At 38.8% G+C, this 24,869-nt stretch overlaps 1 protein-coding gene across 5 annotated transcripts in view; it reads left to right on the top strand.

Annotated features, from left to right (window-relative positions):
* Positions 1 to 24,869, top strand: part of DOCK10 (dedicator of cytokinesis 10) — a 428,377-nt gene that overhangs the window by 166,908 nt on the left and 236,600 nt on the right. For all 5 annotated transcript variants that reach the window (XM_073625969.1, XM_073625970.1, XM_073625967.1 and 2 more), the window contains exon 2: positions 4,110 to 4,229. In XM_073625969.1, coding sequence (XP_073482070.1) covers positions 4,110 to 4,229 — 120 coding nt within the window. The remainder of the gene's footprint in view (positions 1 to 4,109; positions 4,230 to 24,869) is intronic.

Raw genomic sequence — 24,869 nt, 5'->3', positions numbered from 1 at the left:
AGAATAATTACGTAGTGTAATTCAGTAAAAACACATCTGGATTTGTTGTATATAAACTGCATTTTCAAACAGAAGCAGTGAACAGCATGTACAGTATAAACAAACAGCTTGGTGTGCATAATGATGTGCGATCCTATGCTCCCACTGATACGTTTTGTCAGAATTGACATCGTCATGAGCTGGGAAGATATTATAGGCATTTTTCTAAGAGCTCCTGAATGTTATCTTTTTTTAGATTATTACTGGTGTGCCTCTTGTGTTTGATCCATTTATAAATATTATTTTTATTTATAATGTGCCAAAATGTCATGCAGCCCTGTATATAAAATAGCATAAGGGTGTCAATTACAGACTCCAGATAACACTACATGACACTAGAAAAGCAGAGGACACTCCCGCTACAAGCTTATAATCTAAGAGAGGGAAACATTAGATGCTTTAGGTAAGGAAAATAACAGTGATTGGAAGTTATTGTAGTTGAATAATTACTAATGAACTGTTTGGGTGGAGAGGAAGATAGATGTTCAGTTTTGAATCATTGGGTTTTAGAGAAGCCATTCACATTTGGAAGCTGGTCTAACAGGACAAGGTGGAGAACAAGAATGGAAGATGGAGGAGAGAAGATAAATGACTACAGGTTTGCCAAGAGCTCTTATTTAGAAAATTGTTTAAAGGGGTACTAAACATTGAGTATACCAAGAAGGGTATGTGAGCAACCTAGACATCATTGAAGAAGACCTTACAAAGATGATCAAAATGAATGCCTCATTGGTTAAGTGTTTGAATAGCAGAGTGTGATTAGCATGGTCTATGCTGGGGATAAGAGTTAGGCAAACTTCACTTTTTCATTTGACTCTGTGAGGATAATGGCCACTTTTGTGAATAGATTTGCTATTGTTGAATACAGAGAGCCAAAACCACACTGAAGGGAGGCTAGAAGTGAGTTGAATGTAAGAAAGAAGGTTAGTGAGATATAGTTGCTCAAGCAGCATGACATCAGTGTAAATGGGAGGATAACTAGAGAGTAAAGAATGATCAAGAGAGTTCCCTTCGTATAGGAAGTATATGATTGCATGATTGAAAGCTGAGGGCAAGATACTTGTGGGGAGGGACAGGTTGAACGGTTCAGCTAACTCAAGCAGCAGAGCACTGGGTGTAGAATAGGTCAGATTTGATTGAATCATGAATGTATTTGAAAAGAGATGAAAACAGGAAAGTGATGAATTGATCTACAGTTACATCTACTGAAAGATTAGAGCAGAGTGTGAAGTAAATGGGTGGGCTGAGTGCTGAGCAAGAGGTAGATGGTGCGGACTGTGTAGTGGTAATGTAGGGAATTAAGATTTCTGGTCTAATATGACCATTTAAAAAAAAATAGTTTTATGAGGTGTTGAGCAGTTAAAACAGTTGTGGCAGCAGAGGTTCAGATAAAAAGGGAATTGTCAGGCTACACCTCATCCAGGAGAGCACACACGGTGTCGTTCCTCAACCTTTTTTCCCTGATTTGTCCACAAAAGGTACTGGCCTTTTGAGTCCAAAAAACTTCCCTCTTTGATTATTGGACATTAGTGGTCACTGACTCTACAAACAGTGATCTTCATTAATCAAAATTATTGTGATAGATTATCTTCTATCAAAGTGTGTGCCCCTTACTACGTTTCTTGGATCCTGTGTTTACCAGCTGTATAGAGTGTTGGATATATGCCTGCATTAATTACTTGACTTTTTTTTTTACTATGGGACAACTCGGTTGACCTGCATCTTTATGCAGCTTTCATGCTATGCTATTTAGAAACTGCTTTTACTATATCTACAAGCTCCTGAAGAAGCGCAGGTATGCGCGTAACATGTAGAGCGAACTTTCTGTGTGACCTCATACTGTGACTCAACCACTCCACGCACTTTTTGTCCATTGGATGCTGCTACTGGTTATTTTTTCCTTTTGCACCAATTTGGATCTATATATATATATATATATATATATATATATATATCTTGGAGGTGTTACTTGAGTCTTTGGGGTTGAATAACAATATTATGTTTTTCTTTTAATATGTGTGTGTAATACTATGTTTTTTAACTTTATCCAATTAAAAAGCTGTAATTATTTTTACTTACGCGTGTGCCTACAAAGTCCATTTCTTCATTTCCTATAGTTTTTCTTTTAAAGGGGAATTAAACGTAGAAAAGAGTCTATGGGGGTTAAAGATTTGGGATGATTAACTTTGTTCATAACAAAGCTAAACTAATAGAGCTCAGATTTGCATTACAGAAAATCCCTGTTTAGTCCAGTTTGTGACTACTTGCATTTGGCCACTCATGCATGACATAGACGGAGTAATTTGGCAAGGGCAGTGATTTGTAGCACAGGTGTTTGTGTGGTATTGTACTGGGAGCTAGAGAGTTCGGTGAAGTTGAAGAAGATGAAAGCGAGGTAAACAAGATTGTGGCTTATATATCGCTGAGATCTTTGTGTAAAACTATTTCAGTCGAAGCAAAGGAGGGCATGTAGCAGAGTTGTTAAAGGTTACAAAGTTGTGATCAGACAGTGGTAGTGCTCCATTACGGAGATGAATAAGGGTGCAGAGTCTGAAGAAGATAAGATCAAGGCTGTGTCCAGCAACTTATACAGAGCTTTGTATGTTTTAGGACAGACCAAAAGAAATATTAATGGCGAGACGTTTTGTGGTTTGATTTCTGGATCTGTGTTTTACAACCAAGACTTAGTAAAAATAAGTCTGAGTTTAGCCAGAGCTCTAGTTTCTTTTTTCTAAGTCCTGGAAAAATGCACTGTAGTATGTTTTGACAACCTGCCAGAACATGAATACAGTACTTTCGAAGCACTATACGTATGGATGGATTACAAATTTAGTTGCTAAAATGTAACCAAGACAGTATCAGTAGTGCAGATTAAACAATAATGGTGTATAAACATTGCAGCAGTCTAATTTTATGGGGTAGTATCTGTAAAAAAAAAAAAACACATTGAGCTGTCATTACACTAGAGCTACAACTGTCAGATTTTTATTTTCAGAACTGTCAAAACTGCAAAAAAAAAACAAAAAACTATATGGGCTTCAATACTTATAATATAAAAATAAACAGCTTATTTCACACAAAAAATATCTTAGCAAAACATGTGTCTAGAGGTCAGCACCATAATATTAAAACAAATAAACAAGGGCCTTTATTCATTTATGGATTTATTTTTTTTTAAATCATTTATTTTTGTTTTTAATGTTATAGTGTTAATGGGTAGGCAATATATTTTTTGTGTAAAATAAAATGTTATATATGGGTAGTTTTTTGCAAATTTTCCATTTCAATTTTTTTTTTTTTTTGGCGAACAGTGGGTAATTTGTTACATAAAGCTTTTTTTTTTTTTTTTCATTCCTTTTCTTGATTTTTTCAACATAGATGGTCAAAATCTGTTATTGCTGTTTGTGTCCCATCATGATAGCGTCAGGGGAAACCACCCCAAAGGGCCATCAGCCACCCCAAACAGCAATAGAATTTTGACAGAGATTCTAACCCTTCCCACTATATAAAAACATTTGACTAGAGTTCCATTTTTATTTTGGACAGTTATAACACAGCTTCTGTTTCTCTGCATACACAGCAGGTAAGCTGCACTTGTGACTCATGGAACTCCGAATTTCCCTCATGATATCATTCTTCACAAGCTAGGATTAAAAACTAAAACACATCTGAGCCCTGGTTCACACTGTTGCGATTTGACATGCAATTTGACATGTCAAATCGGCGGTAATTGCCAGCAATGGCACCGTCCTAATTGGTGTGACGCTGCATTTGCGGCGCCACACTGATTTCAAAGAGTAGTTTTTGTACTATTCGGGGTTCAATTTCCATTGACATCTGTGCAGAAACCCACACAGATGTCTCTGAAATCACCGCCGAAATCGGGAGTGACATGTGGGAGTGAAATCAGCTGAACTCACATGGCTTCATTCCCGCAGCTCACCGTGAACCTGGCTAAATGAGATTTTATATTTTTTCATACATTTATAAATAAATAATTTTAATTCATACTTAATTTTGAATATCATTTTTAATATTAATAATAATAAATATTTGTTATTTTTTTCCAGCATGAAAAGCCTAAACTGTTAGAGCCTTTGGATTACGAATCTGCTATAACAGAACTGGAAAATACATATTCCAATGACCCACTGAAAGATCTGGTATTATTTCCTGAAGATGACTTTTCAGTAAGTGCCCTTATTTTACATATCATTGATGATTTCATTGGTTTGTTGCCAGTGCAGACAGAAAAGATTTTGTCTTTATGCTTAGTAATAAAGTTTGTATAGCTATTTATAAACTATTAACAGTACAACTCCTTGAGGGTGATTTCCGGGCTCATTTTATATAAATTAGCCCAAAGCATCTATACTGGTTTCAAATGTCCAGCAATTTAGTTGATTAACTGAGGCCAAGTTGGCTTTTTATTTAGCAAAGTGATTTTTAACTTTGCAAAGGGAAATTTTCCCTAAACTTGGTGGTTTTTCACCATATTTACTAAGCTAAGTGAAAATTCCCTTGCACGGTGACTTTCACATTGAAAAGTAAACATGTTGTACTCCATTAGTAAATTGATGCCAGTGTGTAGGATATGTTTTAATTGACTGTACTTTATTGGATCTTTGAAGTGGGTAATGAAAAGAAAAAAACACTCTTTAGATAAAAAAAAAAACCTTGTGTGTGATGACATCATCCAATTCACTGTAATTCTGGTCTGCTTTTGATAATCAGAGATGTTTGATCTCAGTTGCATTTTTTATTCCTTCAGTACAGGTCACAAGTTTCTTGCTTCCATCTCTTGGTTGCAAATTCTATTGTAACATCTCCTTTCAGAGCTACTTTTCACTGTTCAGCTGATACGTAGTATGAAATTCCTTGATTATATTAAATTACGCATAGAGTTGGTTCATGAAAAATGCTGGTGTATAAGTGCTAGACATTTTGTGCTGCTAATAGGTTCATACATATAGGTAACCACTGACTGATTAAAGTGGTTCTGAATGAACGCTAAAGGTTTTTTACCCTAATCCTAATGCATTCTTTCCCCCTCTCCCCTCCTTATACATACTTGAGCTCCGCCTCAGCTCTCTCCATCCTCATAGGCTCAGAGACAGTAGCAAGAGCTGTCAATTACAGCCAGTAAGGAGGGAGCTAGGGGCAGGTCAGAGGCAAGCTCTGTGTGCCAATGGACACACAGAGTGTGGCTCTGGAGAGAGCCTGCATGAGTGCCACCTTAGCAAGTGGCTTGCTATAGTGGGCACTCGGCTGGGGGGAGGATCCAAGAGCGCTGGCGGAGGACCAGAGAAGAGAAGGATCAGGAACTGCTCTGTGCACAGAGTGGGTAAATATGACATGTTTATTACTTAAAAAATAGAACATAATAGGGGTTTACATTCACTTTTAAATTTTGAATAGTTAAATGTCATATCTAGCAGATGTGGCCATCACCCAAGATGGCTAAACCTACTGCAAGTAAAGCTGGCCATACCCTAGTAGATTTCCAATTGAAAAATTTCCTTCTAAAAACATTTGATCGACTTTCTAATCGTTAGTGGGGTGAAATCAACATTCGTTTTTGGCCACAGTGACAAGAAAATGTGATGGAACAGAATGGAAACATTTTCACAAAAGATTGTTTTTCCTACTGTGTATATTAAAAGCTAATTACATTTCAAACGACATTCGTTAAGTTGTCGAATGCACTGAGAATTTTGATGTGAATTTTTAAATGCACTGCAAATTTTTGTCCAAATTTTTGCTTACAGCCAACTGCCACCTATAAGGAGTGTCATGCAGTACATTCTTTGCATGTTTGGATTGCTTTATTCTATGTATGCACATGACTACAGTCTTCTTAAAAGCAGAAAGGTACACAGGGAGGCATTATTGCATTAACACCAGCAAACATTTTGAGAATATCCATCTTTTTCAATAGCTCCAACCAAGAGGTGAAATGCTAGATGCATTCAACCTGTTTTATTATAGTCCTAACGAGGGTTTGTATTGTAAACATGAAAGCTTCTTATTTTCATATTTTCATATTTTACCAATGCATATTTGAATATATAACATGTATCTATCTGTCTATCTATCTATCTATCTATAATATATATATACTTATATTTATTTATATGTGTAGCGGGGGCCGCTCTGTCACCCACGGCCCCGCAGGCTGACACAGCCTTAAAGTGGATGTAAACCCAAATTTTTTAATTTTTTTTTAAGTTAATCCAGCTCTGAGCAATCCTCTTTTATTGTTCAGTGAGATAAATCTTGACAAACAGAGAAAAACTTTGTCAAATCCTCCCCCTTGCTGTGAGTGACAGGTGATTTACATATCTCGTGCACAAGCCTAAGACATGCATTATTTTTTCCTTGTCAAAAGAAGTTTATTGAGTATACAATGTTATAAAGATACATAAAGTAAGTTTACAAGGATCTATAAAGTAAGCTCATTGTTTTACAGTAGGGTTTATATAGGTAAATATCATGAAATTTCAAATATTAAACATTGGGTTCACGTAAACCTAATTTAAAGATATATATAATTTCCTTAGTTACTTTTGTAGGTATTTAAATGATTTATACCTACTATACATATTGTTTACAGGTAGAGTGTATATAGGTCAAATAAATTCTGATAATGAGCTTTAATCGTAAGGTGGAGAAAAGGAAAGAGAAAGAAGAAAAAGGGTAGAAAGGCAGAGGTATGGTCCACAAGGTTGTCCCGCTCGTCAGTTTATTATTCTTTTTAGTTCTCTTTGAAGCCTTAGAATGGGTGTCTCTGTAAGTCATTTAATCTGTTACCATGGCAACAGGACAGAGTCATTGAAGTTTGACAGGAACTGTTGTTTTATCCAAGGATGCCAAAGTTTTTCAAATTTTGGAATTTGATTTTGATCGATGGCTACCATCTTAGCATGGGACATTGTATTATTCATTCTGTGAATTGTTTCTGCTAATACCAATGTAGGAGATTTCCATGCCTTGGCCACTGTTTGTTTTGCAGCCGTTATTAGTTGGATCATTAGTTTGAATTGAGAGAGTGTTAACCATTCCGGTTTTAGATTAAGTAAAGTTAAATATGGATCTGGTTGTATTATTTTTTTAAATATTTTAGATGCAATCACGAAGACTTCCTTCCAGAAGGTTTGGATTACTGGGCACGTCCACCATATGTGTAAATATGTGCCTATTTCTGGGCATCCTCGAAAACAAAGAGCTGAGGTATTAGGTGAATATTTTGCCACTCTAGCGGGTACAAGGTACCAGCGAGTTAGGACTTTATAATTTGTCTCCAGTGCTAAGATGTTGGGTGAAGATGACTTAGATGTGAGCCATATGTTAGACCAGTCCGTGTCTTCTAAAGTTCGTCCCAGGTACTCCTCCCACCTCTGAACGTAAGAGGGTCTATTAAGATTTGCTACTCCATATAATTGATTATAAAGTGATGAAATTGTACCTTTAGCAAATGGATCTTTTGTACAGATTGATTCAAAAATGGATAATTGGGATAATGGTGTATCCCCCTTTAGGAATGGTGTATAGAAATTTTTGATTTGGAGATATCTAAATATCTCAGAGTTTGGTAGATCATATTTTTCTCTAAGCGATGGGAATGAAAGGAATGATTTAGATGCTATGAAGTCATTTAGTGTCTGAATGCCTGATGTTGTCCAAGCTTTAAAAGAATTTGGGTAGATCCATGCCGGATAAAAGGCCGGATTTCTGATAAAAGAAAGGAGAGGATTGTGTGGAGATTGTAACTGATATTTGGTTTTTAGTTTATCCCAGAGAGATAAGAAGTGTTTAGTTATGGGATTATGAATTTTAAAGCGGTCTTTAGGATCAAGCCATAATAAATTTGATATTAATAGAGGGTCATTTTCTGAAGCCTCTATAAATACCCATAATGGGATTTCCTGTTTTGCATGGTATTTGGACAGACTGGCCAAATGTGCTGCTCTGTAGTAGTTAGTAAAATTAGGGTATCCCAGGCCTCCTTTATTTTTGGGAAGATGTAGTGTGTGTGTAGGTATACGTGGTTTAGAAGAGACCAATATAAACGAAGTTGCTCTTTTTTGTACTATTCTCAAAAAATAGGAAGGAATTGGAATAGGGAGGACTCTGAATAGATAAAGCAATTTGGGTAGAATAGTCATTTTGATTGCATTAATCTTCCCCATCCAGGATAAAGGAAGTTGCGACCATTGTTTTATTAGATTTGTGATCTGTCTTAATACAGGAGGATAATTGGTTGAGAATAAGTCAGAATGAGATGCTGTTAAATGAATTCCAAGATATGGGATTGATTTTTCTGCCCATGTGAATGGGAGTGCAGCCCTAGCCAGGATCAATTCCATGTTTGTGAGTGAAATATTAAGCACTCGGCATTTCTTAGGATTAATTGCAGCTGGATAGGGCTGCAAATCCATCAAGAGCTGGTATTAAGTTAGGACCAGAGACCTGTGGTGATGATAGAAAAAGTAATATATCATCTGCAAATATACATAATTTGTGTGTAATACCTCCTACTTCAATGCCAGTTATAGTTTGGTTTGTTCTGATGTATTGGGCCATGGGTTCGAGTATAAGGGCAAATAATAAGGGAGATAATGGGCAACCCTGTCGGGTACCTCTTTCGATATTAAAGGCTTCAGATTTGTATCCAGCATATTTTATATAGGCTTTGGGTTTATTATATAATGCTTTGATCCATGTTAAAAAGTGGGGTCCAAAACCCCATTTTTGTAATGAATATTGCATATATTGCCAGGATACTGTGTCAAATGCCCTCTTAATATCGAGAGATAGAAAACATAAAGGGATTTTCCGTTTTTTAGCAATATGTGCCAATAACACTGCCCTGCGTATATTATCGCCTGCCTGTCTATTTGGCATGAAGCCTACTTGATCTCTATGTATTAATTTTCCTATAATGCTATTGAGGCGTTTTGCTATTATTTTTGCTAATAATTTAATATCGAGGTTTAACAGAGAGATAGGCCGATAATTCACACAGGAAGTATCATCAGAAAGTTGTTTTGGGATCATACAAACAATTGCCATTAGTGTTTCTTGCTGAAAAGAATGTCCATCTAGAAGTTTGTTAAAAGTTTTAGTGAGAATGGGAGAGAGTATTTCTGAGAATGTTTTATAGTATAAAGCCGAGTAGCCGTCTGGGCCTGGTCTTTTGTTAAGTTTTAGGTCTTTTATGGCGTTAGCAACTTCATCTATAGTTATAGGCTCATCCAAACTGCTTTTTTGATTCTGAGATAACTCAGGTAAGGTTATTTTTGAGAAGAAGGATTCAGCCTCTGTAGGATTAAATTCATTGTTTGTCTTGTATAAAGTTGCGAGACGTGAGTGAAATTTATGGACTATTTTAACTGGATTACAAGTGTAAACATTTTTTGATAATTTCAAACGTATTGGTTTGAAAGATTTGTTAGTTGAATTTAATGCCCGAGCCAAATATGTACCTGGTTTGTTTGTATTCATGTAGAAATTGTGTTTGGAGCGTTTGAGGGATTGATCAACTGACTCGGTGAGAAATAGATCGTATTCCAATCTAGATTTTTCCAGATGAGATTTTGTACTCTGAGATGGATTATCTTGAAATGATATGTAGGCTGCATTAAAATTGAGTTCTATTTTTTTTGCTAGATTTTTGCGTTCCCGTTTAAATAGTGCCATTTGTCTTTGTATTGTACCACGCAAGACAGGCTTATGAGCTTCCCACAGTGTTATTGGGGAGATGTCTGTTGTATTATTAATTGATATGTATTCCTTTAAAGCTTGTTCAATGGCCATCTGATGTAGTGGGTGTTTGAGCATTATGTCCGGTAAGTACCACGTTGGGTCATGCGCTTTTGGTATGGCTGAGGCTATAGTAGTGTATACTGCATTATGGTCAGACCACGGAATCGGAATTATATCTGATGCAATAATTTCTGGTATCATTCCTATTGTTAGAAAAATATGATCTATTCTGGTGAAGGTTTGATGAGGGTGCGAGAAATAAGTGAATTTCTTTTTCATTGGGTTACTTTCTCTCCATGAATCTACCAGATTGTATTTGGAAAGAAGTTGAGAAAAAGGTAATCTAGAGGTTATTTTGGATGGTGTAAAAGGTGATTTATCTAGAAATGGGAGGAGGACCTGGTTCGAATCCCCACACATTATCACTGTTCCTATTTTGTGTGTATTAATCACTTGTAATATATGTGAGAGGAATGGTGTAGGTTGTTTGTTAGGAGCGTAGTAGGAAATCACCGTGATTGCTGTATCCATTATATAACCCATGAGTATCAGGTATCTACCTTCTGGGTCTTTAATTTCTGATGATAAGGTGAATGGTGTGGATCGGTGAAATGCAATTAGAGTTCCCCTTTGCTTGGTACAGGCAGAAGCCGTGTAAATTTGTTGATAAAAAGGACAAATATATTTTGGAGTAGAATCTTTGGTGAAGTGTGTTTCTTGGAGGCATACTATGTGAGCCTTCTTGTTATGGAAAGTACGGAAGGCTTTGGTCCTTTTTTGAGGGACATTTATTCCCTGAACATTCAGGGAAAGTATATTCAGTGGTGCCATGGCAATAGATCAAATAGTTTTGACTTACTTTTTGTTATGCAGAGCTGACTACGCAGATCAACCTGTGTGGACTGAAGAGTTGAATAGATAGAAAAGAAACCAGTGAATTCTGGAGTAAAGAGTAAACAAAAAACATATGAGATTAGATGATACATTGTATAAATTATTTTTTGCAAGTAATCACAATTTACCCGTGAAAGAGAATAAATATCTCTCTCAGGGGAATAAGTGCCTTCGTCACACTCCCACATAATATGGTTGGGAGAATGAGGAGGGCTAATGGGGGTACACGGATCTTCCGCTTACAGGAGAGAAGTGCTATGTCAAAAGACATCAAAATGATGTTTCATTAATTGGAGTGCAGAATATAGTTTTTGTTGAAATTATTTAGTCCAGGGTGGTTGTATATGGTTAGTCTTGCCCTAGGCTAAATAATTCAGTTAGAAAGGTACTGTTAATAACTTTGGTATTGATGAAGATAGTTTGAATTATTTTGGGATTTTAACCCTTTTAGAGTAAACAATTACATATTTTATTCATATGTAACTGTTTAGATATGTTAACTCATAAAATTGAGGTTGTATTGCTTCAGATTAGAATAAACAAAAACATAATTCTAGGAACTAGTTAGGTAATAATATATTTGTTTTAAGAAAAGAAAGAAAAAGCTTCCATTACTTCTGGATTATTGAACATATTTGTCCAAAAAAGTAATAAATCTATTATTATTACCTGATAATATATAACTGAACAAGAATTTCCTTATTTCACTTATATATTCTAAGGCTATATGAATCAGAAGTAATAAGAAATATAACTGGAATGTAACATGATCCCACACAGTGTGTGACTATCAGAATGCAGTTACATTCAGTTATAAACACAGGTTTTTTATAGAGAACCATCTCTTAGTATAATAAATGAAGAGATATCAGGAATTAGGATGTCAGTCCATTGAATCTTCTTGGTCCATGGATGATGTGGCATAACGGCCTCTTTTGTGAGAATGATGATTCCCATTTTGTTCTGAAATTTTCTGGGTGCTGCCTGAAGGTGAAGATGATGCCATTCTTCTGCGTGTGGGAGTGTTGCTGCTTGTGGGTTCTGTCAGATTTAATTTTAAAAGGGTTTGTTGTAGTTCATCTGCTGATCTGCTTCTGTAAATTGTACCTTGGTAGTTAAATCTGACTGAAAAGGGGAAGCCCCATTGATACATAATGTTGTGGCGTTGCAGTTCCATTAGTTGGGGTTTCATGGATCGTCTTTTAGTAATAGTAAGTTGGGATAGGTCAGCAAAAATTTGATAATTGTGTCCATGAAAATTAAGTTCCTTTTTTTCTCTTGCAGCAAATAGTATTTGTTCTTTCGTTCTGTAATAATGAAATTTTGTGATTATATCACGTGGGGGTCCATCTTTCTTTTTGGCTGTGAGGGCTCTGTGTACTCTGTCCAGTTCTAAACGTTCAATAGGGATATCTGGCTTTAGTTCTTGTAATAGAGCAGTAATAGTAGATTGCAGGTCTGTCACAGTTTCAGGTATTCCCCTTATGCGCAAGTTTGAACGTCTGGCTCTATTTTCGTAATCTTCAAGCTTAGTTTGAAGTATTAAATTCTCTTTTTTTAATTGTTCCAATTCTGTTATATTTTCTTAGGTTGTAATTTCAATTTCATCCATTTTTATTTCTAGGGCTGTGGTGCGGTTTCCCAGCTCTCTTATTTCTTTGGTTAGGCTTTTTGTTATTTGGTCTGAGGTTTGTTTTAAAGCCTTATGAAGCATCTTTTCAAATTGTAATAATATTACTGGGGATACTGAGGAGGCTTGTGGAGAAGTTTGTGAGAGGATTTGTTCTGTATCTGACTCAAATGGAGAGTCTTGCTGTGACATTTTCTGTCTGTGAGAGCGCCCTGATGCTGTATCTTGTGAGGTGACTGGAGCTGCTTCAGCTGCAGTGAGTGCCTGTGAGCTCTTTGTGAGGTGATTTTTATTTCTGCCACGGTTTCCTCCCAGTACCATATTTCCTGCCCAAACTTTCACAGTTTGTTCCCAGGGGCAAAAAGGTTCAAATGGATACCTTTTGAGCCTGCAGGCTCCGCTTTGTCTTCCTCTTCTCTCCTCAGCGGTGTGGAGCTCTAACAATGCATGTCTGCTCCGCTAGGCTCCGCCTCCTGCCCCCGACATGCATTATTTTTTAATTCCCACCCCCACTCCTTTCTTCAGCAGCTCTGCAAGGATTGGCTGTTCCACACCTCAGCATGATTTAACATGCTGAAGTCATGTGGTTACTTTCCTGTCTTTTCACTGGATGTTAGAGATCATAGCAGAAGTTCAGTGTAAGAAATACACAGGAGAAAATGCATATTGACAAGGAGTGTAGAGATGGGCGGGGAGTCTACTGACATCATGACTCCACCCACCGAGCTCCAGACAACAGACCCACCCACAGAATATGCAGTTTTTCAGGTCTCATAACAGACAGAGGGGAGACATTTGACAGGTAAAGATACATGCAGGAGGCATGTATATCCTTATAGATAACCCCTATGGCAGTAGTTTATAAAGGATGACATTGGGTTTACATCCACTTTAAAAGACACGGTAGTCAGGCAACATTGCCTTACCAGTGCCCACATTTGTAGGAACACTTGCACCCTGCTGAACAGTCACTACATTCCACTTTACCTACCAGGATACTTTCAAAAACCCTTTGTTTATCCTGCTCAACAGGACACCAATTGCACCAACGCCAAGCTAGCCGAAGATCCTGGGTATCTCCATTGTAAGGACCCTTTCTGTTACTCTTTCAGTATCAGTAATTTAGTGATTTCAGTGACTACCTTTAAAGGGGAATTCTCATGTTAACTGTTAAAGTGATAATTTGCATAGGTGGCCTATTGCCTCCCATGTTCATTGCCTGGGTCTGTGATTTCAGGATTTGAGGGAAACAGACTGACCATTGTTAAAGTGGTTGTAAACCCAGATGAAAAAAAAAACCTGCAAGACAAAGGCATAATGAGCTAGTATGCATCACATGCTAGCTCATCATGAAATACTTACCTTAAAATGATGCTGTTGCAGTGGTCACGACACACCGCTGTGACTGGCGACATGTCGTCCCAAAATTATTTCCGGGTTCACGGGCTCCGGCGCTGTGACTGGCTGGAGCCGTTATGATGTCACTCCCGTGCATGCACACTGGAGCCACCGGTGATGTCACAGTAGCTGGAGAAATGGCACGAGCGAGCCATTTATTCAGTGTGCATGTGTCGATGGCATTGGCAGAGACAGATACAGTGAATATCTCCTAAACTGTGTAGGTTTCGGAGATTTTCACGGTACCTACAGGTAAGCCTTATTATAGGCTTACCTGTAGGTTAAAGGGATTATACAGGGTTTACAACCACTTTTAGCCAGATCTGTTTCCCTTTATGCCTGAGTGCATAGGCCACTCTAGTTCTATTTAAGTTGTTTGACTGTGCTATTTTGAAGTTTGCATTTGGGTTTTACTGTGTTTGCAAGTACACTGTTTGCTAGGTGTGCCAGAGGGGCTGAGACAGTTCTTGGGGTTGAGAGGCAGAGTGCGGAACCAAACATACTCAAGCGGCTCCTACGGGGGTATCGCTACATATGTATATTAAATGTATAGTACATGAAAGTGTTCCTCTAAACTTCAGCAACCAATCACCTTTCAAATATAATATAATATTATATATATATATATATATATATATATATATATATATATATATATATATTTATTTATTTATTTATTTTTGTGCTAATTTACTGTAAATATGAAACAAAGAAAAGGCACATACAGTATCTCACAAAAGTTAGTACACCCCTCACATTTTTGTAAATATTTTATTATATCTTTTCATGTGACAACACTGAAGAAATGACACTTTGCTACAATATAAAGTAGTGAGTGTACAGCTTGTATAAAAGTGTAAATTTACTGTCCCCTCAAAATAATTCAACACAGAGACATTAATGTCTAAACCGCTGGCAACAAAAGTGAGTAAACCCCTAAAAAAAATGACATTGTAAATGTACCATGCACAAGCAATCATGTTTGTCAAGTAGAAGCTGAAAAGGCAGCCTGCTATTAGAAGTGTTATGGCTTGTTTGTTTTGCTACTTTGTAATTGCTATTTTAATTACAGGCATCACAAATAGTAATAGACACATGGCTCTGAGAAGATGAAACTCGAAAGTGACTGTGCTTGAAGGCAGCTAGGATTAGGTCACTGCTTTTGTGTTTTATTTGTTAACTAAAGCAGTGTAAATTAAAATAATGTTCTGTTTAAAATAGAATATATTTTGTAATTGATTGATTTTTTGCAGTTTGCTTTGGACCACTCCAATCATTTCTAGAAAAGAAAATTGATGACTTACAAAAGATGTCATATGGTATAGAGAAAGCTAGTAATTACGTGCTAAAAGACTTTAAGGGTAAAAATGTTGGCTAGTGCCAATGGTTGTAAATGCCTTCTTTCCATTATGGAACATATGCATAGTGGCAAAAGTATCATTCAACAGCCCAAATCCTAAATGAACTGCTAAGTGCTTCACCATATTTGTTAACTTTTCAAACCGAGCATACCTGGCCAGGATACTATATAAATACATACTACAGCTGCTGTATGTATAGTATAGGTACACTCTAGTCAAAATTAAAGTGGTTCTAAAAGCAGTCAGTTGTCACCTTAATGCATTCTCTGCATTAAGGTAAAAAAACTTCTGCATGCAGCCCCCGCCCCCCTTCTGCCCCCTTACTCCCTGAGCCCGATCTCGATCAAGCGATCCTCATTGGCTCAAACACAGCAGCGGGAGCTGTTGGTTTTTGCTGTTGTCAATCACAGCCAGTGAGGAGGGAGCAGGGGTCAGAGCCGAGCTCTACTCTGTGTGTCTATGGAGACACAGAGTGGGCCCGGGAGTGAGCATGCACTAGTGCCTATAGCAAGTGGCTTACTATGGTGGCACTCAAGGAGGGGGGAGGAGCCAGGAGCACCATCTGGGGACCTGAGAAGAGGAGGATCGGGGCTGCTCTGTGCAAAGCCATTGCACAGAGCAGGTAAGTATGACATGTTTGTTATTTTTAATTTTAAAAATAGAGCATTTACAATTACTTTAGGCATTTGAATGCCATATAGATGATATAACCTTTTTGCCTAGGTCTTGAATTTTTAATTCAATAGAGCACCAGAAAATCACTTTTCTGTGAACTGCCTTGTTGGTTATCTTATGTTCAGGGTGCAACAATTCCCGAGCTCTGAGTGTCAGATATTCCAGGCCTGAATAAAATTTAAACATACAGGGGGTCCCCGGGTTACAAAGAAGATAGGGACTGTAGGTTTGTTCTTAAGTTGAATCTGTTTGTAAGTCAGAACAGGTAAATTTTTTAAGTGTAGCTCCAGCCAAAAAATATTTTTAAGCTTTTTGGATAGATAGGGAAGGGTTATCGCCCCTGTAACGTTTGTTTTGCTGTCTGTGCCCCTGTTCAGAAGATTTCACCTCACTTTCTGTCCCAATGACAATTGGATTTTGAAAATTTTGGGTTGTTGTGGAAACAAGGATTGGTAATAAAGCATCAGTTGAGGTACATTTTTACCATAATAACTCTTACAGGAGAGATTTTCCCTTCCTAGAGGTAGATTTCCTCTCACTTCCTGTTATTTCCCTCTGTTTGAGGGTAGGAGTTGTTTGTAAGTCAGATGTTTGTAACTAGGGGACCCCCTGTATTTAGTACATCTCTGCAATTATCAGCTAACATCCTGTCTAAGCTGAAAATAGAGTGTTTCTGCTGCACTGAAATCACAAGCAGCATTGTGTTGTCACCAGTGGCAAACAGCCACTCACCCCATCTAGGAAGCAGACGGACGGGCAGCGTGTCCGACAGCTTTCCTCCTCCTGTGGTGCGGATCATGGCAGCTTCCACCATCCATCCCCCTCCTCCTCCTCCTAGGCGTCCAATAGGATTGCCTGACCTTCCACCCAATCAGGAAATGGGTATCAGACCCGTGCTTCCTGATTGGCAGAGAGGCGATTCAGTGTTAGAAAGCGAATATTCCTTTGCTTTTCTAACAAACCTGGGTGGGCTCCAAACATATTGCTCTGCGCCACGAGCCCACCCTATTTTGATGCCTATTAGAGCCTGTGGCTCTAATCAGGTGCTTCAAAAAACCACCCCCGCTGCTGTAATTCAGGCGCCCGGCGTCCTGAAAGGGGCCGGACACATGAATAGGGGGTGGCATGCTATACATGAATCTATCTATTAATCATATAGGGGGTGGCGTGGATAGAGGGGGAGGTGCCCACGCACCCTTAATGGACGGGCCGCCCCTGATTGTCACCCCTGTCCAGCTTTCTCCTGGACTACAGGTCATCCTTATGTTACAGAGATGATCCGAAGACCGAAAACTTTGAAAAAAAAAAAACTATATTTTTTAAATTTTGCTATAAATCATATCCAATTAAAAAATTTAAAAATCTAATTTCTTCATAAATTTAGGCCAAAATGTATTCTGCTACATGTCTTTAGTAAAAAAAATCCCAATGAGGGTATATTGATTGGTTTGTGTGAAGGTTATAACGTCTACAAACGATGGGATATATATACTGGAATGTATTTATTTATTTTTTATACTAGAAATGGCAGTAATCAGCGACTTATAGTGGGACTGCAATAGTGCGTGAGCTATCTGACACTAACTGCCGCTGGGGGGAGTTGACATCACCATTGACACTAATACAGTGCTCAATGCTAATAATATACACTGTCACTATACTAATGATACTGACTGGGAAAAGGTTGACATTTAGGGGCAATCGAGGGATTAACTGTGTGCCTACAATGTTTACTGTGTTCACTGTGTATTGTTTTTACTGAGCAATGTGCCAGTTTTTATTCCCTGCTTTACCAACACAGAGTTCTTTTCTGCCATTCGCTCAGCCAATCTGCAGGCCATAAATCATTGGCCGGAACCTATTGATCAGCCTGCTCTGGAACAAATAAAAACACAGCTGGGGCGGGATGCGTGCACCCCCTACCCGGAACTGCTGGTTCACGTACATGTAAATCTGCAGTAGGCAGTCCGCAAATGGTTATAAGAGAAGCGTGTTTTTTGTTTTTTTTTGTATTTATTCATAGTTACATAGTCAGGTTGAAACAAAGACACAAGTCCATCTAGTTCAACCAGAAAAAAAAAAAAATACAATTCAATTCATACTTGATGCTGCATCTGTCCCCCGGCGCCTCTACACTGATAACCGAGCGATCAAACACCGCCGATCGCTTGGTTCTCAGTGCTCCAAGAGCAGAGAGCTGTTGACTGTCAGTCAGAAGCTCTCTGCTTTGCCCCCTCTTCACTTACTGGAGTTCCGGGCTGTGGATGGGGCAGAAGGCTCAGGCTGAGAGGCTGAGCCAGGTGCCGGTCCAGGGATCTGGGGGGATCCCGACTCCATGGTCGTGATGATGCCCGAGCCTGGACCAACACTGTGACATCAGCAGAGAGCGGACTTCAGCCCACTCTCTGCTGAAAACGGGTCACAGGAGTGCAAAACGAACTGCACTGCTGTGATCCCCAGGAGAAGTACAGCCAAAATAGCTTTGGCTGTACTTTTCCTTTAAGTAAATCTTGAAAAACAAATGTTGTGCTATGGAAAAGTGTGTGCAACAGCAGACTGTTTGAAAAAATTGCATTTACAGATATGTACATGTAACAACTGCATATACAGTTGGCATTTAAAAAACATAGGCATAGAATATATGGCTCTGTGTTAGCTCTGTGTTTGGCAAAGGGTAGCATTATATCATTTGTATTCTGTGGCATTACTGGATGAAAGCTGTGAGAATGTCTCTCCATACTGTAGGAGCATTATTTTAAATATCTTCTGTTCTAATATACCTCTGATACATTTACCATTTTTAATTAGAATCTTGTACTTATAAGAAGACTATGCAATATTCCATCTTAGGACAGGTCAAGGCTTGAAAAAAAACAGGTAACCTGCCCTGTACCTATTTTCACCTAGAACTATGGGTTGATTTACTAAAGGCAAATAGACTGTGCACTTTGTAAGTGAAGTTGCACTCTTTTTTTGGGGGGGGGGGGGGGGGGGTAGGCGGTGCCAGTGTTTTTTTTTATTTTTCATTTTTCATTTTTTTTACAATTTAACTTTTAAATATTTATTACAATTCTTTCTCTTTTTATTATTATATATTTTTTTATCAGCCCTGTTGGTGAGATTTCAGGGTTCTAAAACCTCTGACATCTCCCCTTTGAGACAGAGAAAGGGACTGAAAACACAGATTGCCCAGTTCCTTTATCTGCAGCCTCAGCTGCACTGAAGATGAATAGACAGGAGACAGCAGCTCCTTTTCATTCATAAACTGAAGCATCATAAACACAGTTTACAATGCTCAGTTATGAATAGATAGTTCATTCAGAAAAGGAAGAAGCTGGTAAATGACATATTTACCGGCTCCTTCCTCCGCTCTCCATCCCAACAGATCCAGGACGAGGGGGGAACCAGAGGAAGACACAGAGGGGGACCGGAGGAGGACACAGAGGACCAGGGGAGCCAGAGGAGGACACAATGGACAGTCAGGGGTGATCGATGCGGCGGTGTGGGAAGTTACAAGCACCGATCTCCCTGTATAGCTTTCAATAAAGCAGCTGAAAGCTGCGGGAGGGAGAGAAAAAGAAGCAGCTGTCAGCTTCTTTATTCAATCTATACAGGGAGATTGATGTTTGTAACTCCCCCCACTGCCGCACCGATCATCTGTGAGGCTGTCCTGGTATCAGATTAAGCACCGATACCGATAATAGTATCGGTATCGTAGCAACCCTAGTTTACAATACATTAAAAGGTATATTATGGCAAAGATATGTTTATTTCTGATAAGTGTATAGATTTTCATATACTTGTGCAGAAACAATATTCTGCTAGTAAAGAAGGTAGCATTATGCCCCTTAGCAAAAACAAACACAACCTATGCAGAGGAAGACCCAAAGTAGTTCACACCAGAACGCAGTGCCGGAAACTCACTTTCTGTGTGCCAGACCTGCTGCATCCATTGGGAATATCTCCTAAAAACCGCAAGTTTAGGAGATATTCAATGTACCTACAGTTAAGCCTTATTATAGGCTTACCTGTAGGCACAATTCCAAAAAAAGTCTTTACTACCACTTTAAGAAGTGCACATAAATTGGAAAGTATTTGAGTATTCAGAAATTCATGGTTGCATACAATTTTAGGTAAATAAAACAAGTTTAAAGGAGTCCTTTAGCCACAGCATACACTTTCATTTTATAACATTAGCATTGTAATAACAATACAAGCAATAGTTGTATTTGATAATCCAATATAAGCTTACTGGAAAAGTCTCCTTTCTTTATGTGAATTCTACCTGTCTGCTGGCCATCTCTTTCCACATCTTACGTTATTCAGTGTTTCCTTTGCAGCTTCTTTTCTGCTCTATGGGGATCTTCACAAATTGAGTTTACAAACCTTAATAGGAGCAGGCTAGAAATATTTGAAATACATTGTGGAAATTAGTATATGGTTTTACATTTTGACCATAGATATGCTTTAGTACAGTATGGGGGAAATGATTCACTGTGTAGCCTATTTGATTTGTGCAGTAGAAGAATACACAGTTAAGAAAAAAAAAAAAAACACTGTCGTGTCTATACTCTCACCCAAACAGGGTGTTACAAACGAAGCAACTCTTCAACAATAAAGTTCAGGGTGTGGCAAAATACCACATGTGTCTAAGTAGCACGTCTGTTTCTCTTCACTAAACCACATGCATGCCAAATAAAGTTTTTAGCTGTGGATTTTAAAGAAATACCAAAATGAGTTCTAAAAAGATTCACTGGTGTCCTTCCTGTGATTAGTATAGATATGTAGCCAGGTGTAGGTTCTGCTCAGCTAATCCCAAGATCCCAAGAAAAAAGATGGAACACCTAAGGGGACAAATGCGGGCTGGACCTGTGAGCTGTCAGTGTGAAATGAGTTGAGTTCGGTTATTGTGAAAGCTACCTAAAATATCTGCAGGTGAAGCCTCTACTTTGCACGCAGTCCACTGCCTGTGTTTGTGCCATGGGCCCTGGTTGGTCCTCTTCCAGACCAAAAGAAGGAAATTTTAGCACCTCAGTAGTACGCCAAAATTAACTGCCATGTCAGTGCTAGGCCTGTTGAACTACTGCATTAGGAATTGTGTTGACTTGATAGCCAAAACAACCCCTGAGTGTTGTTAAAGTCAACTTTGCTTTGCCAAAACTATGTGGAGTTCAGAGGGCAGTCTGCCTCAATTAAGATAACTGGTGCAAAGCTTTGGAAAGCTGAAAGACCTAGTGTTGCAGATCAGCTCTAACGCTGATCTGCTACTTTTAGTTTCACAAACATGCAAAGCTGTTCTGTTACCTGTAGTTCCACAGACATGCTGGGTTGTTCTGTTGCCTGTAGTTCCACAGATGTAGTATTTTTCTGCCTGGCTGTTGCACTGGTCTGGCATTTTTAGGTATCTCCCAATCCCACTTGCTGACTGATATGGCAGCCTCTTGGCTAGTCTCTGCCAGAACTTCCAATGGCACTCACATACAGTATTCCCTGACAGTACTTCCTATTGTACTTCCAAAATCTCTGCCAGGACTTCCAGAAAATAACCTAGGGGTGTTTGAGCTCAAGCCCTTGAAATAATTAGTGTTGTGTTTTCTCACCAGCTACTCCTTACAAAGAGCTATAATAGTTATTTGCTAGATTACTTGATTGTTATAGTGCTGGACTGATCTAACTACTCTATTGTTTGTGGTCTGACTCCACTCCTGTCTGTACCGGACTACTCTCTTGATTGCCTCAGCCTCTACCTGGACCTGTCTGTTCTCTTGCCGATCCCCTAGTGTAAAGTCTCCACACTGTAGCCTTCCTGTCCCTGCTCACCCCTTGGTGTGATGATCCTGAGGGTTGCAACCTCGTACCAGTCCACAGGCCATCAAAAGCAATGGAGAAGACCAGCTGGTGCTTGGACTCTGCACCTTAGATGAGCCTGCATTACCCGCCAGAGGGTGTTGCCGTAATATCTAGATTTTATTCTATTAATGAAAACAATACTTCTAAGGGCCAGAGTGGGCAGAGGACTTGAGTGAGCAGAGAAGAGGTGAGCAGGAGGGCAGCTGCAAAAGAAGGTCCTGCTCAAAAGCTTGCGATTGTGTTGGTTCTTCTCCCCACCCCCTTCAACTCTTTTACTGGATAATCACATGATGCAAGGGTCTGATCAGTGCCACATCTGAACTTGTTTCAATGAAAAAAAATCAGATTGGTTACCACCATAAAGCAAAGAGGCTAATATAATGTAAATGGAGATTACTTATGTATAGCTATTAGCCTCTTGCTGGGGTTACTGAAACGGGGAAGGGGGAATGCTTTGATGCACAAACATGCCTACTAACATACCCTGCCCAAGATTGGGAATTTTCTGTAATATCTCTGATCTGGAGGTGTATGTCTCCTGCCCCCCCCCCCCCGTCCAGGTGTTTAGCAGCAGTTGCTTGATGGCTTTAAATGGATACATGTAGAGACAAATGTTATAATTTTTTCGATTTCTACATTCTGTCACATCCTGTTATCCCATGAGGAAGTATACCATTGGCCTAAGAAATGCAGAGTTGAGAATACTGCCTCACCAAGGCCCCACTAATATGCTGGTTCTAAGAACAGTGATAATCATTTGGATATTAATTTAGGTATGGTACAAGTAATAATAAGTATTGTAAAAGGAAATAATATTTATTATTATAACCCAACAGGGGGTTCTCATAAAACAGTGGCAAGGAGGGCATGTATGTTTGTCAATAGAACCTACAGATACTACAGTTTGATGTCTCATGTGTTTGTTTTTTTTAAGATAGTTGTATGTTTAAGTTTTTTGTAATAAAATGGAATCAAAGATCACATTGGATGTCTCAATTATGATTATTTAGCTAACAAAATATAGTACAAAATACAGTGGCTTGCGAAAGTATTCGGCCCCCTTGAACTTTTCAACCTTTTGCCACATTTCAGGCTTCAAACATAAAGATATAAAATTTTAATTTTTTGTGAAGAATCACCAACAAGTGGGACACAATTGTAAAGTGGAACGAAATCTATTGGATATTTTAAACTTTTTTAGCAATTAAAAAACTGAAAAGTGGTGCCTGCAAAATTATTCGGCCCCTTTATTTTCAGTGCAGCAAACTCACTCCAGAAGTTCAGCGAGGATCTCTGAATGATCCAATGTTGTCCTAAATGACTGATGGTGATAAATAGAATCCACCTGTGTGTAATCAAGTCTCTGTATAAATGCACCTGCTCTGTGATAGTCTCAGGGTTCTGTTGAAAGCGCAGAGAGCATCATGAAGACCAAGGAACACACCAGGCAGGTCCGTAATACTGTTGTGGAGAAGTTTAAAGCCGGATTTGGATACAAAAAGATTTCCCAAGCTTTAAACATCCCAAGGAGCACTGTGCAAGCGATCATTTTGAAATGGAAGGAGTATCAGACCACTGCAAATCTACCAAGACCTGGCTGTCCCTCTAAACTTTCAGCTCAGACAAGGAGAAGACTGATCAGAGATGCAGCCAAGAGGCCCATGATCACTCTGGATGAACTGCAGAGAACTACAGCTGAGGTGGGAGAGTCTGTCCATAGGACAACAATCAGTCGTACACTGCACAAATCTGGCCTTTATGGAAGAGTGGCAAGAAAAAAAACATTTCTCAAAGATATCCATAAAAAGTCTCGTCTAAAGTTTGCCACAAGCCACCTGGGAGACACACCAAACATGTGGAAGAAGGTGCTCTGGTCCGATGAAACCAAAATCGAACTTTTTGGCCACAATGCAAAACGATATGTTTGGCGTAAAAGCAACACAGCTCATCACACTCAACACACCATCCCCACTGTCAAACATGGTGGTGGCAGCATCATGGTTTGGGCCTGCTTTTCTTCAGCAGGGGCAGGGAAGATGGTTAAAATTGAGGGGAAGATGGATGCAGCCAAATACAGGACCATTCTGGATGAAAACCTGTTGGAGTCTGCAAAAGACCTGAAACTGGGACGGAGATTTATCTTCCAACAAGACAATGATCCCAAACATACAGCAAAATCTACAAAGGAATGGTTCACAAATAAACGTATCCAGTTGTTAGAATGGCCAAGTCAAAGACCTGAATCCAATCGAGAATCTGTGGAAAGAGCTGAAAACTGCTGTTCACAAACGCTCTCCATCCAACCTCACTGAGCTCGAGCTGTTTTGCAAGGAAAAATGGGCAAGAATTTCAGTCTCTCGATGTGCAAAACTGATAGAGACATACCCCAAGCGACTTGCAGCTGTAATCGCAGCAAAAGGTGGCTCTACAAAGTATTAACGCAAGGGGCCGAATAATTTTGCACACCCCACTTTTCATTTTTTTATTAGTTAAAAAAGTTTCAAAAATCCAAAAGATTTCGTTCCACTTCACAATTGTGTCCCACTTGTTGGTGATTCTTCACAAAAAATAAAAATTTTATATCTTTATGTTTGAAGCCTGAAATGAAAAATCTTCTCCCTAACTGTACAACTGAAATACAGTATCTCACAAAAGTGAGTACACCCTTCACGTTTTTGTAAATATTTTGTTATATTCTTTCATGTGACAACACTGAAGAAACGACACTTTGCTACAATGTAAAGTAGTGAGTGTACAGCTTGTATAACAGTGTAAATTTGTTGTCCCCTCAAAATATCTCAACACACAGCCGTTAATGTCTAAACCTGCTCCCCTATTCACACCTGAGACTTTGTAACATGACACTGGGGAGGGAAAATGACTAATTGGGTCCAATTTAGAGATTTTCACTTAGGGGTGTACTGACTTTTGTTGCCAGCGGTTTAGACATTAATGGCTGTGTGTTGAGTTATTTTGTGAGGACAGCAAATTTACACTGTTATACAAGCTGTACACTCACTACTTTACATAGTAGCAGTGTCATTACTTTAGTGTTGTCCCATGAAAACATAGAATAAAATATTTACAAAAATGTGAGGGGTGTACTCATTTCTGTGAGATACTGTACATATAAGTGAACTGTAAACTCGCCAAAGGATTTGTAGGGTCCTTCTACTATAATGATTCTAATACCTCTGTACAGCTAGGATGGTGACACCACTGTCTGTAAGGCCCCATTCACACCGTTCTGAAGCTCC

The sequence above is a fragment of the Aquarana catesbeiana genome, linkage group LG04, assembly GCF_042186555.1.
Source record: "Aquarana catesbeiana isolate 2022-GZ linkage group LG04, ASM4218655v1, whole genome shotgun sequence".
NCBI lineage: Eukaryota > Metazoa > Chordata > Amphibia > Anura > Ranidae > Aquarana > Aquarana catesbeiana.
The sequence above is the reverse complement of the archived record's forward strand: the minus strand, read 5'-3'. Positions and strand labels throughout refer to the sequence as shown.